Source organism: Ambystoma mexicanum, chromosome 11 (assembly GCF_040938575.1).
Source record: "Ambystoma mexicanum isolate Mex_15411 chromosome 11, UKY_AmexF1_1, whole genome shotgun sequence".
NCBI classification, from domain to species: Eukaryota; Metazoa; Chordata; class Amphibia; order Caudata; family Ambystomatidae; genus Ambystoma; species Ambystoma mexicanum.
Genome location: NC_090934.1, coordinates 246,882,871 through 246,897,468, shown reverse-complemented (window position 1 = coordinate 246,897,468; position 14,598 = coordinate 246,882,871). Strand labels below are relative to the sequence as shown.

The 14,598-nt window shown below is 46.6% G+C and overlaps 1 protein-coding gene across 6 annotated transcripts in view; it reads left to right on the top strand.

Moving 5' to 3' along the window:
• LOC138503325 (transcription elongation factor A protein 3-like) overlaps positions 1-14,598 on the top strand; it is a 305,734-nt gene that overhangs the window by 278,710 nt on the left and 12,426 nt on the right. For all 6 annotated transcript variants that reach the window (XR_011279617.1, XM_069622954.1, XM_069622956.1 and 3 more), the window contains 2 exons: positions 4,290-4,444; positions 7,369-7,515. Coding sequence is in view for 5 of the 6 variants with exons in the window: in XM_069622954.1 (XP_069479055.1) it covers positions 4,290-4,444; positions 7,369-7,515 (302 nt within the window). In the remaining variant the exon portion in view is untranslated. The remainder of the gene's footprint in view (positions 1-4,289; positions 4,445-7,368; positions 7,516-14,598) is intronic.

The following is a 14,598-nucleotide window of genomic DNA, read 5'->3' as shown; positions in this document are numbered from 1 at the left end:
GCTCAGTGTGCCTTAGAGAGGCTCAGCTTCACCTCACTGGGGAGGCCCAACAAAGCAAAACACGTGTCCGGGCTTGCTGATGGTACTCTTGTTCAGACCAGAATTGCATTGCATTTCGGTGGTGGACTATCCTAGTGGGTGGGACTAGACTGATATGCAAATGCATATTTCTTCTCTGTGAAGGTTGCAATTGTAGACCCTCCCGACTGGAGGAAGTTCCATAGAACAGGGTATTTGACCCATGTTCATACTGAGTAGAGGGGCACCCACAACCTTCTTGATTTAATTTTATACGAGTGCTTGTAATGGGTTTTACTTAAAAAATATGAGTTTGATCTGAAGACTCCTACCTGACTGCGGTGTCTGTGAATGTGTGTTCCTGTGTTTCTAAATAGGAGAATAGTATTGAAAACAAGTCTGCAGCCTCCATATGGCATTTTCACCTGTCGGTTCAGAACTACAATACATTAAATATAGGTTTACTCTCTCAAACCAGGCAATGTACCTGCAAGAAACAGGTGTAGCACAATTGACCTAAATATAGGTTTCTGTTGTGGGGAAAATAAGTGACAGTAATTCCATTACCACCCCCTTTTTTGTTACAGTAATAGAATAACCATCACTTTTACTACAGGTTTGAGCTTGATCTGGGCACTTCAACACAATAGTGGATTTACCTCACAATATTACTGCTCACTATAAATTCATGGAATTTACATCGCATTCCTCCACTTGTAGTCATGTGGTAATACCACTGGACTCAGTGGCAGTAATGGTAAGCGTGTTTGGCAGTAAATCAGAGGATGTACAGCTGATTTACCACCAAACTCGCAATGAAGCTCAATGCGTTGTGTGGAGGAATAACCTGCGTGCGCAGCTAGAACTCCCCCTTTGTCCATACTGCTGGTTTCCATTGGTTTTCTGCAATACCATTCATCCACTCTGAATCTGAGATTATTGAGGGTTGCTGTGTGAACCAGGGCAGGCTAGTGTACTTAGGCTAGTTGTTCTTTCTTTGTTTCTAAGTTCTCTCAGGTTCACGGAAGTCTTATCACCACTTCTATTGGTGTCTGCTGTATGACCCTGGTGAGTCTTGTAGATGACGAGGAATGGTCCCTTCTTTGTTTTTATGCTTTGTTATAAGTTTCACGTTTTCGGGAGTCTTTTGACAACTTCTGTTGTAGTCAATAGGTTCCGGACCTTGGAGTTTGTCACATAGACGTTAATCAAGTAGATTAATTCTTGTGATGCCCGAACAGTATATCTGCTGATGCCTTTTGGTCATGATGTGTGATCTGCTGAAGGATTTTCCATCACCGTTCTCTTTCAATGTGTCCCTTGTTGGTAAAGTGATGAATCAGTGGGTCATTGTTGTCCTTTTTCTATGCAGCTCCAATGTTTAGTGAGACTTGTGCATACCTTGTTAATGCCCAACCAGTCACTTGGGTAGCCCAAGCCCTGCACTCACACCGCCAATTCATACTGTGACAAAATCCCCTCCATGAGGCCAGGAAATGGTGTGAGAGTGAGGAATACTCCCAGATGACCAACTCAGAGGAGGTGTGTAGTGCAGCCCCCAGACCCTCTTCCACAATCCCCAACCACTCCAGCCATGTCACCCACTCCCCCAAAGACTTACCTTTAAAATGTGTTTAAGTATTGACAGACTTCCCTTATAAGTGTGTGTCATAGTTTCCGTTTGTGAGCGTGAAGCAGGTTCAGAGGAGAGAGACATATGTGTAAGCTGAGTCCACTAATCAGACTTTGAGCGCAAACTAACCAGGTAATTGTGGGTGCAGGGAGGGCATCACAAATCTCAAATACCCACCAGTAGCAGCTTGGGGAGGTCTGGGGCCAGAGTCGTAGCCACAATTGTCTAACAAGTGGGGCCTGAAGCTGATGTAGTTGTTTGTTTGTTTATTTATTTATTTATAATGTGCACCAGATCCAGGGGTATTCACGGCCCACCACAGTGACATTAACATTTACCTTGTGTAACATTAACGTGCCTATACACAAACACTTGTGTAAAGGCACGTTATAAATGCCATATGATATCATATCATCTGTAAATGCCCACACAGTGCTGCTGAGTGGACATTTGGAGATTTTTGGGTGGACCTTGCCTGCTCAGGCCCTACCCTGTATATACCTGCGGCTGGGGCACAGGTTAGAGAGAAAGGGGTTTATGGCAAAATGATCAGGTGGCTGCCATAATAGGATAACCAAAATGGTGACCCCAATTTACATAGACTTGACCCATGGAGTTGCTGGCCTTCAATAGATGATTAAGACATTCACAGCCACATATTGGTTGGGGTGGGACTGTTTAGCAAAGGAAACGTTTTGATCGAGGAGGGAAAGGCCAAGAAGGAGGAAGGAAGCATAGCAAAGGAAAGGTTACTGATGGAGGAGGAATAGGCAAAGAAGGAGGAGAAAGCAAAGACAGAAAAGGAAAGGTTGGCATTTTACGAGGGCAGACTTGGAAGAAGGAGAATTAAAGATAATCACAGAGTAGGCTGGAGAAGGGGGATGGGGAGAGGAGAGAAATTGACACAGCAAGACGGTGGAGACAGAGAAGATTAATGGAGGAGGAGAGTCAGAGAAAGGAATAGGAATCGGATAGAGCAGTCCAAAGAACACAATAAGCATTGGCCAAGCAAAGAGGGCCAACATCTGGAGTCGGTGTTCAGAGGAGGGTGGTGAAACTAGAGCCTCCTTGATTGAAGTACAGACCAGATACAAACTCTAGAAAGGTGGGGAGCTTTGTTGTCCAGGAATCATAGAGCGGTAGGGCTAAAGCCTAAAGAAACCAGAAGAAAAAAAGAGAGACTAAATGGGAGAGCGAGAACATGAACAAGAACAAAGAAAGACAAGAACACACTAGAGACTAGCCGGGAGTCAATGGTGGACTGAAAAGTCCATCAAGGAAACTAAATAACAATTGCACTTTGAGAATCTGGGCCAGATGGGCTCATTGACAATCTGAGCCAGGTGAGCAAATTGCAATTCCTGTAGAGGTGAGCTGATGGGGAAACCAAGACTGGAGAGGTCACAGAACACCCAAGTCATTTTTATGACTGCCTTTTGTACGAGTACACAATTACGAAAAAGGTCATTGACATTTTTCTTTTTTTGGGTGGTTTCCCCTCTCAAATCCCCCTCCCCCACCGATGTTTAACTATTTGCGATCCCCGACCCCTTATCTGCCCTTTCCCACCACCCCCCAAAATTTCAATGACCTTTTTCGGTATCTAGTGGCTTAGGATCACAGTCCTTTGAGGCCTACAGTTCTGGAGTTTGAACATCCTCATGATTATTTTTGTTGTCCTGTAGCCTCACTGTATTTTTAAGGGAAAGGAATCACAATTGGTTATCCTCAAGCCAACTCACTCAAACCCTCTCTGTACTTTGTGCCAAATAAAAGCCTTTGAAAAACCTTGATCTGAGTCTTCGATCCTTGTTAGTCCCTCAGTATGTGACAATAGTTAGATGTTTGGTGGTAGTCCAAAGGTTAGATATGCAAGTGAAGTCTACCCCAGTCAGGAAATGGTTGTCCCAGGAGGGGTATAATGCCATTAACAGCCCGGCATGCTTGCTGGGCTGCTAACCGTGTTTTTTTGTAAGTGGTGAAAAGACACGTTCACCGTTTCTCCACATTAACAAATCTATAAAACAAAATGCTTGCCATGGACATAGAGTGAAAGGTACTACAGGTTGTCCTTTCTCTCTTTCCATGATGGACAGTGGTGTAGGGGCTAAGCCCAGAACAGTGAGTGTTCCGGAACCAGCAAGGTACAAAGCAACCAAAGATGATTGGGGTCAGGGATGTTGAGGGGAAGGGAGTGGATGGGGGAGGTGGAAATCAGGAAGGGAGGAAGGGGGTGTAGAGCATTGGCACACCAAGGACTCACCTTCCCTGTGGGGAAGTTGGCGGCCTTTCACTTGCAAGGAGAGAGGCTTGGACTGGGGCAATACCATGAGGTATAGAACGCATCACAAGCTTTCTTATTGGCTGGGAGGCCCCCTGAAGCCTCCTGCAAGGTGCCATTTTCAATCAAATGTATATATCATTATTCATGAATGTCCACAAAATTAATTTCAAATTTAATCAGAAATAATGATGCATATTTTATGCTTGAAGTAGAATATTTACCTTTTTTAATACACCCTCCCCCCCCCCCGAGTCTGGAAGGCTCAGCTTCTCTCTCACAGCCCTTTGTTTGAAGGTTGGTGGCCACCAGTGGTCGCTCTGTACATCTCTTGTGACCCTACCTTGACAATCTCACTTATCTACAAAGATGTGAAAGCCACAGATATGAAGTACCGGAACCGCGTGCGGAGCCGCATCAGTAACTTAAAGGACCCCAAAAACCCAAACCTGCGACGGAATGTTCTGTGCGGAGCAATTTCTCCTGAACGTATTGCGACAATGACATCAGAGGTGAGCAGGAGGACAGGAGATGAGAATTAACAGGAGATGCAATGTAGGAGGATAAAGAGGAGGTTAGAAGAAGGTTTTGGCGGAAGTGGAGAGGAGTATGTAATTAGATGGGGAGCAAGGTTTAAGCAGAAGGAGGTGTTCCCTATAAGCAGGAGGGAGAGAGGTGAGTGTAATTAGGAAGTCAACATAGTGTGAAACCTGGAAGGGGTTAGTAGGGTGAGCAAAGAGTTGAGACGAGGAACAGCGAAAGTCAGAAATTAAAGGGTGATGCAAATATGAGGCGGCTAGAGGCTGTAGGCAAGATGGAGGAGTGGAGTGTGAAAGCAAGTGGGCAGATGAGGTTGATTAGAAGGGAGGAAGGAGGATTAAGGGAAAGGGCACTTTGTGAGGGGAGGAGGGAGATAGCAGGTGTGTCAAACAGGAAAACAGAAGGGACATAAAATGATGGTTGGTGGATTTACGCACCTGGGGATGAGCGTGTGGGAGCAAGACGATGGTGTAAATAAGATCGGGGAAAAGTCTTCCAAAGCCAGGCACAGAGGGTAGTATAAATGAACAGGCGGAAATAAAGAGAAAATGGACGGATTCCATTGGCTTCCTGTAGAATTCCACAAAGGGGTAAGCCCCAAAATAGTGAATGAATGCAGGCTTTGGTGAGTACCAAGTAGAGCAAACTCCTGGATTATAAATGTAACTGTTGTTTGCCCACCCGGGATCAGCCTGTCAGGGTGGCGAGAAGGTCCAGAATGATCCAGGAATTTCTCTGTTAGGTTAGCGTCCATGAAACCTTGGATGCTTCAAGACAAGACTTTAGGAGACCTGTAATGACCTGGAGAAGTGCCACGTTAAGCGGAAGAACTGTATATTTCCTGTGCAGGCATTCATAATGTTGGGCTTGTGGAGTGTGGGTGGCAGAGGGACCTGCAATACGAACCCAATAGACTATGCAAAGTCCTGCTCGTTCAGGAACCCTTTCATTTATGCCAGGCCTATCCATCAGACTCTGACTGAAGCCCTAACAGGCTACTCTGGGTGGTAATTGTGGGCCAATATGAGCCAGTTTGATGAGGTAGTGCCCTGAACAGCCAGTAGATTGGACCAATGTTATGGAGCCCAACATCTTTAAAATACAATTTGCCACACATTGGCCCAAAATGCTGCCTTTGTTACTTCTCAAGCGATTTTTCTTGATTTTTCCCTAATTGTGATTTAGAAATGTAGGTCCCTTTCTTTGAGCCTATGACTGCTTTCATTTTCCTAGCCTGACCCGTCTCTGCAGGGTTGATCCCACTGTGTTTGGAGTGTGGGGCTTGCTTGTATTAGCCAGACAATGCGGACGACTCACAAACAAGTTACTCTCACTTACCCTTGAAAAAAGCCTGGAGAGGGTTATTTGGTTCACAAAGAATTTACTATGAGTAACTCTGACCTACTTACTCTGGGTAATTCACAGGTGCTCCTGGTAACTTCTTTGTTACTTACTCCTGATTTATTCTAAGTCGAGAGTAAGTCAAATTATTCATTATAGCTTCTTTGTGACCTACTCCTGACTGAGTGACAGAAGAAATTCATAGTTACTTATAATAAATTCTTTGTGAATCGAATTGCTCACTCCAGGTTTTGGTCAAGAGTGAGTCAATTACTCATAGTAACTTCTTTGTGACTTACTCCTGACTTACTCAAAGTAGGGTTGGCGTAAGTCAAAGTTACTCATAGTAACTTGTTTGAGAATTGAATAGCCCTCTCCAGATTTAGGTGAGGAGTGAGAACGAGTTATACATAGTAATATCTTTGTAACATACTCCTCACTTACTCAGCATACCCAGGAGTAAGTCAATGTTACTCATAATAACTTCTTTGTGCCTTACTCCTGACATATGCTGAGTAAGTCAGGAGTAAGTCAGACTTACACATAGTAACTTCTTTGAGAATCAAATAACCCACTCCATGCTTGGGTCAGAGCTACTCATGGTAACTTCTTCATATATCAAATATCCCCCTCCAGGTTTAGGACTGGAGGGAGTCATAGTAATGTCTTTGTGACTCAGCCCTCAATTTTTTTTTCGTGCACAAACAAAAAGGGGGTGGACATGTACAATTAGAATAGCAGAGGGCGGACCTTGTAAATCTCATCACCTGCAATGCACACTCTACGCCCACATGGTCCTCCATCCATGTGGGTGCATAGGAAGACTGCATGAGTAGGTGCCAGGCATGCATTCAACACTATGGGCCTCATTACGAGTCCGGCGGTAACCGAGGCGGTAAAATCGCCTGGTTACCGCCAGACTCGTATTACCATTCCGCCTCCGTGATTCCCGGAATTACCGGAGCATTACAACCCCGGTTTCCTGGGAATCACGGAGGCGGAATGGTGTTAATCCCCATTCCCATTGAGTCCAATGGGACTCAATGTGAATGTGGATCATGGAAACACCGGCAGCATCTCGTAATGCTGCCGGTGTTTCCTCGGCCGCCTGCAGGCGGGCGGTGTTAAACCCGCCAGGTCAAACCTGGCGGGAACATCACCTCCAGCCTGCAGGAGTCGGGATCAGGCGGTCCGGAAACAACGGTGGCGGCGGGTTTATCGCCAGCGTTATTTCCGGACCGCCTGATTTGTAATGCGGCCCTATGTGTGGGCCACTGGACTTTGTGGCAGTTGTACCGGCAGCCTGACTCTCCTTCTGCACGCAAGCCCCTTTTGGTCGCAAGAGGAAATGAGCGGGTTGTTTGCCTCGTCTTGCAACCAGGGGGATTTATGAACCCATGTCATTGGCTCCCCAGGCTGGCCCTTCTGTGTCACAAAAATAGGTGCAAATAATTAGATTTAATGCAGATCGTAATAATACACTTCTCATGCATTGATAGAACTGTAATGTCATGAACCTCATTTTGTGATATTGACCAGGAAGTGTCCCCTACAGGAAATGGCTAGCGATGAGCTGAAGGAGCTACGCAGCAGCCTGACGCAAGAGGCCATCCGGGAGCACCAGATGGCAAAGACAGGGGGCACGCAGACGGACTTCTTGCAGTGTGGCAAGTGCAAGAAGAAAAACTGTTCTTATAACCAGGTGAGCACTGCCAGTGTCTCTATAGGGGCAGGGGGGAATTGGAGACACCATGCTATGCACTGCTAGCTACTTGTGTATTTGGGAATACCGCTAACAGCGTCGTTTTTTTAAGGAATATAAATTGCATATGGGAGTGCACCAATGTTAGCATTTATGTGCTGTTGGGTCACCTTCATGCAGTTTTCAAGGTCTGTGAAATGGAGTAGAGAAGGAAAAATGAAGCAAAGTGGCTTTTAATCTTTCATTTTTTCCACTGCCTCTCGTGGAGAAGTAAACGCTGTCTGCGTATGCACTTTGCAGGGAGCATTTACCTATGGACTAGGTGCAAACGTGAGGTGGATTCCATAGGAGTCGTTTCCTTGTGCGCCTGCGTGGAAATCTCAGGCAGAAGCACTGGCAAGCTAGAGGAGGACTGCATGGCAGACATCTTATCTTCGCTCTGTGCCCCTCCTCCATCTTGTCAGAGCTCCAAAATGGGGCAACATCGTAATTTGGGGCTGTAAATGAATTATGCTTTGTTTTCACACCTCCACTAAAGGCACCCCCCCATTTAAAATGAGGTTGGAAACCTTTTTAGGGCTGCAAAGTGGTGGATGAGGGTCAAACATGGCTGGCGTTTGTAATGCCATATGGCGTTTGGCCTTTGGAATTACAGGAAATAACATCCCGTCACCTCTGCACCCGTAACATCAAATCAAATGACATCCCGAGCTGGTTAAGAATATCTTTAAAAAAGTGTGATTTCATTTTAAATTCTAATAATGCCGCTATCTAAATACCAATACTTTTTTCAAACTTATATGGGCTTGTATTATTAAAGAGCACAGCTTTCAGCAAGTACATGACCCAGGAAAAATAGGACTCTGCATTACCAATGATGTGATTGACTCCTTGTGAGAGGATTTCAAAGTAAGCTTTGCAGCGCAAGAGACAATGGCCTCATTAGAAGGTTGGAGGTAAAGCGGCATGGTTGCCTCAATACTGCAATCCTGGCCCAGGTTCCTCGAATGAGGAATTACCGGGCCATCGCAACCTTGGCGGACCCGGTAATTCCCCGTCTGAGGAACCCGGACCCGGTCCATCCCCATTCCCATTCGAGCCCCCATAGGGCTCAATGGGAATGGGGATGGAGCTAACAACGGGCCCGTTAATGACGGGCCCGTTGTTAGCTCCCTGGTCCCCTCGCGGGACCCGGTAAGGACGCCTGGTTTTTCCAGGCACCCATTGCGGGTCCCGCAAGGAGACCTCGTAATAGGGCGGAACGGGTTTACCGGCACCGGCACCTTTACCGGTGCCGGTAAACCCATTCCACAACTGTTACCCTCATTGTAACCATCTAAACCAAAGCAGGCTCAGATTTGATTGCAGTGGAGCAAGAGGCACCCTGCAGCTGCTATGTGTTGTAATGGAACCTTGGGCGGTTTATCCATGTCCAAAGTTCTGCGTTCCAGACAGTTGATGGCTGGGGGTGAGAGCTGCAGGGGGTTGGGGTTTGTCAATGAATAAAGCTCTGGTTTAACTCCCCATCCGCCTCACTTGAGTCATTTCACTGACGAGGATGGCAGCAGCAAACCCCAGCGCAAGAAAAGAGGAACATGTGCGGCACCATCTCGCCAGGAGGGCGGCGACCTGCAGTGGCACAATGAGTGTCTCCAGCTGCGTGAGATGTCTGGTGAGCCTGCGCGCTCCCGATCGGGCGTGCATGAGGAGGTAGCAGACAAGGGATCCGCGGCAAAACCCACTGCCAGACACTGCGATATACTGCGAGGGCATCAGTGAAGGAGAGCCCCCCCCCATTGGTCACGTGCCCGAAGGAGCCCTGCACAGCACTGCCTCACATTCATACCCCAGTGGTGGGGTAGGATGGAGCAAGGCCCCACACAAGCGCAATTTCCTCACAGGCCCAGAGGAAAGGCCCTCTGTGCATGCGCACAGCGTTGCCAGGCAACCCATAAGCATATTTCGGTGTCAGAGCGCCTGGGCCAACAAGATGAGTGGCTCAGCATTCGGCAGTAAGACAGAGGCACGTCATTTTGGAAAAAGTTTGCAAGTACACCAATTTCAGGAATCTGCTACAGGATACTCACAAAACAGAACAGGGAAGGGACAGCGAGCAAGGCTGTCAGCAAGCTGCAAAAAGGAGAGTGGGATAATTATAAATCCTACCGATTTAAGGAACTGTCAACAGGGTGCACCGACAGAACAGCTTAAGTGGTGCAGGATAAGGACACATCAACAGTACATTTCGGAAATATCAAAGTGAAGCATTTTGTTAGCCAAGCATTTCAAGCGAAGTTGTGCCCATTAGCAGACCATCCCAAAGCTAAGGCAAGCAAAAGGGAGCACCCTTACACTCAAGAATGCAGCAAAGCAATGCTCGTCCCCCACCCGCATTTTCACTCAACCCCTGGGAATATGGGACCTCTGGATAGATACTTTCAAAGTGTACCTGAGGGCAGCAGGAGGTGCAAGGTATGATGATGAAGAAAAAGGAGCAGCACTGCTGAACTGGTTGGGTAGAGAGGAACTATGCGTGTGTAGACATCTTCCAAGTGAGGGTGTACACATATCGGGTGCTGGCGACAGAGAAGGCGCAGTTAGTGTACACGAGACAGTGTTTAAGAAACTCAAGGAGCATTTTGGTGAGACCAAACGTGGTACTATTTCTTTTCAAGGGCTTAAGGCATGGGGTAAGGCATAGATGTATATGTAACAGCTTGCGTGCACTCATTTCCACCTGCAAGTTCAAAGGCGTATTAGAGGAGTACATAAGGGACCAAGTGATGATGAAGACCAGTATCGCCAAGGTGAGGGAGAGGTTTGTGGATTGAGAAGGATCCCCCACTTGAGAAGGTCATTGAGATAGCGAGAGCCATCAGAGAGTCGCGAATAAGCGTGCAGGAAGTAACTGAATTGAACGAAAGGGAGAACCAAAGTACTGTCATGCATGCAGTAGTAGCCAGGATGTGTGTAAGTGAAGGGAAGTGGAGACCAGGCAAAGGAGAAAATGGCAAAGGAGTAAACCAGTCCACCAATGACAACAAAGGGACATTTATCACAAGAGAAGTGTGCAGGAGATGTGGTTGGAGGGGGCATGCTACAGGAGCCAAGGACTGCCCGACGTGTAAGGTGGAGTGCAGGAGGTGCAAAGGAAGGGGACATTTTGCTTGCATGTGCAGGACACTTGCCAAGAACAGACAGACAGTGAGGAGGTTGGATTCCGAAGGGAATTCTGACGCTGTTGTTGGTTATGTCAGCGATGGGGTGAACAACAGAGTGTGTGATAAGTTGCACGAAGGAGTATTATTGAGCCTGGGCAGTGCACAGAGGAAAGGCCCATGGGCCATGCTAACAGTTAATGGTGTGCAGCTGCAAATGCTTGTATATTCAGGGTCTCCCTACACTATGATGTCTCCAGAACTATATGTCAAGAGCTATGGTAGGGCCGTATCCTCCGTGATCCCGTCTGACATAAGTCTATACACATAAGATTGTGTACCCATAAAGGTGCTGGGGTACGAATGGGCCAGGATTGAGATCAGGGGGTGCACCATGAAGGACAAGCTCTATGTTGCCCACAAGGGAGATAACGTTCTGGGTTGGGATGAGCAAGCAGCCATAGAGATAGAGATACACCCTGGGAAACCAGTACCTGTATTATGTGTAGAGGGCGGGGAAGCAACACTGGCCGATGGGGTTTTAGCGGCTGAGTATCCCAGAGAAGCTTTTCCTACCATATTTTCAAAAACATTTGGAAGGCTCAAGGGTTTTTCACACAAAATCATTCTAAAGAGGGGTGCTGTGCCCAAGGTCCACAAAGTGAGGAGGGTACCTATGTTGGCCAGGGACGGGGTGAAAAGTGAACTCACAAAGCTTAAAGAAGCTGGTATAATTGAAGAAATAGAGTGTTCCAAATGGTTGTCACCAGTGGTGTTGGCACGCAAGACGAATGGGATTCTGAGAATGTGTGTGGATTTGAGGGAACTCAACGCGATTATATAGGATGACCGTCATCCCCTGCCCAATATCAAATGGCTATTGACATCTGTGAGAAGAGCAACATGGTTCTCCACATTTGATCTATCTTCCGCTTACCACCAGAAAGACCTACACAAAGAGTCACTGACCCTAACATAGTTTGTCACGCCCTTTGGGGCATATCGTCTTTGTTGTATGCCTTTTGGATTAGCATCGGCATCCGCCGTGTTTCAGAGGCTCATGCAAACCTTATTTGGCGGTGTGCCTGGTGTTGAATATTTTCAAAACAAAATGATATATTGGTGTGGGGAAGGGATCGCAAGGAACATGACAACAGGGTAATTGAGGTGATGCAAGTGTTGAAAAAGAGTGGATTAACAGTGAAATGGTCTAAGTGCCATGTGGGCATACCAAGTGCAATGCACCTGGGCCACACACTGGATGAGAGGGGAATAAGTCCCAAGGAAGAGTTGGTTAGGGTGATGAGAGAGGCACCTTCTCCTGTGAACAAGGGGCAGCTTAGATCATTCCTGGGAATGGCTGAATATTACATAAAGTTGATTCCTTTGTATGCTGAGAGGAAGGATAAATGGTGGTGCTTTTGGTGGTGACATAGGTGGGGCGGAGGAGTCCGTTATGGGTTCCTTCCTTCTGTGCAGCTGGAGTCTATGCCGCTAGTGCAAGGTGATCAAGGAGGTGGAGCTGAGGGTAGCCCTGTTGTTACAGATAAAGTGGATGGTGTTCCTGCTATAGGCGAAGGAAGGATACATGGTGGTGATGGAGATCATGATGTTAGGGGGGCGGAAGGGACTCATGCTCATCCCACAAGAATTAGGCTGCTTCCCATCAAGTTCAAGGACCATGCTATGTGGTGTTCTGATTGGTTGATGGGTTGTTCGGTGTGGTAAGATGTTGGTGTGTGTGCGTGTGTGTGTGTGTGTGGTGTGTGGGTGTGGTATGCGTGTTGTGTGGGTGTGGTATAATGTGCCTCATTATATGCATTTGTTATTTTTTGGTTGGTTAGCAGGACAAGCCTTTTTACATGTACTTGTTATCTTTTAGTTGTTTCTGTTCCCATATGAGAGGAAGAAGTGCTGTAATGGAACCTTGGTCTGTTTATCCATGTCCAAGTTTCCACGTTCCATACATTTGCTGACTGGGGGTGAGAGATACAGGGCATTGGGGTTTGTCAGTGAGTAAAGCTCCGGTTTAACACCCCCCCCATCCACCTTACTTGCGTCATTTCACTATGCCACCCTCCCCACTGACCTTGACCGGGCCTCATTCTGAGTTTGGTGCTAATTCTGTGCTAATTCTGCCAAATGACCACCAAAATCAGATACTGTCTCTGTCACTTGATCCCATTGGATTACCACAGGACTGATTACAAGTAGTGGTAGGGTTGTATTAGTCCCCATTTATGACATTCATAGGTTTCTTTTGGGGACTTTTTGTAGAAATACCACTGAGTGGTAATAATCAGTGGAATTACCACTTGATAATTCCATCAATGGTAATTCTGCCAAAACTTGTAATTTGACGGTGTGGGAAAAATGGAGGTGATTCTGTTACTGCCAAAAAAGCTGTCAGTAAAGGAATTACCCCTACTTTTTTCCCACACCAGCCAAACTCGGAATGAGGCCGAGAGTGCTGGTAAATGGCTTAAGGCTGAAAGGGAGAGTACGGGCAAATAGTAATAATTTGTCATTTATATAGCACTTTCACAAAAGCAAAGTACATAGAACATTTACATACAATTATTATAATGCAGCCAAAGTTCGTACTCATTTATGGACCTCGGACAAATAAAAGGCTGAGTTGGCCTTTACGGAATTCAAACCTGCAGAGCACACACAGATCACAGTAGTGAGTGCTCAAACCACTGAGTTACCGTACCAGAATACCCACCAATTGCGAGTGAATTGAGAGCCATGCTTTGGGCTAAGGTGGTGACATCCAAAAGAAATTCAAGCACAGAAGGCAGATCTCCAAAAACACCCTGCCCACTAAGAACTTTGAAAAGCAGTGTTAGCTAGCAATACTTAGTTCAGAAAGTTGAACACAAAGTAAAAAGGCTTCACTGTGGCTTGCTTTTTGCAGGACGTACAATCCTCAAATTTGATTGCAGGAGCTAAACGAGAAAATGAACAAGTTTTGATCTAGCAATATGTTTGTCATTGGCTAAGCCTCCCATTGCATTTACAAATACAGTCCTCTGGCGCCACCATATGTACATCGGGGGAATTGCATTTTCACATTTTGTAAGTTTGTCAACTTTCCACAACCGGTCTGATGCCAGAACTCAGTATGGACGTTGTGGCCTTTCACACATTTCAGTGGGAGCTGCACATGTCATACGTGAGCATGTGGGCCTCATCACGAGTTTGGCGGTGACGCCGGCGCTATTAGCGCCAGAGCTAATAGCCGTACCTCCAACCCCCCCAGGGCTATTGGTGCCGGATCACGGGTTTGGCAGAAGGGTTATTGCCCATTCCCCATTGGGCCCATTTGGGAATTCCCCATTGGGTTCAATGGGGAATATGTGCGCTATTACTGCTGGCGGATTTCCCGCCGGCGGTAATCGCGCCGAAAATCGGCAAATTTGCCGCAGATTTACCCCCAGCACAGAGCTGGGGAGAAATCTGCCAAAGCCATGATCTGGCGGACCCTTAAATGCGCCGGTAATAGGGCTACCGCCGCATTTAAAGGTTACTACCAGACTCGTGATGAGGCGTATTGTTTTTTCAATGCAATACTTGCATGGAGAAGAATACACACAGCATGGCATGGTTGAAATGTGATACTTAGTCCATGATACTCTTACTTCTTCATGTTCATGACAGCTGGGGGCAACTTGGTGGAGCGGCCAAATCTAAAAGTGTCTGAGTAGTTCGGTTCTTTGGCCGGCAATACGCCCTGGAGCACGCACCGCAGCAGTTTGGACCCGCACATAAAGCAACCCGACTTGTTTAGTGGGCAGATAAGCATTACCTTCTGCAAATTGGATTTGAGCGGGTAGCAAACATGCAATTCAAGAATTAACTTCCATGCATATGAAATAAAATAAACATTTATGATAATTAATAGTAGAGAGAGGGTTGCTCC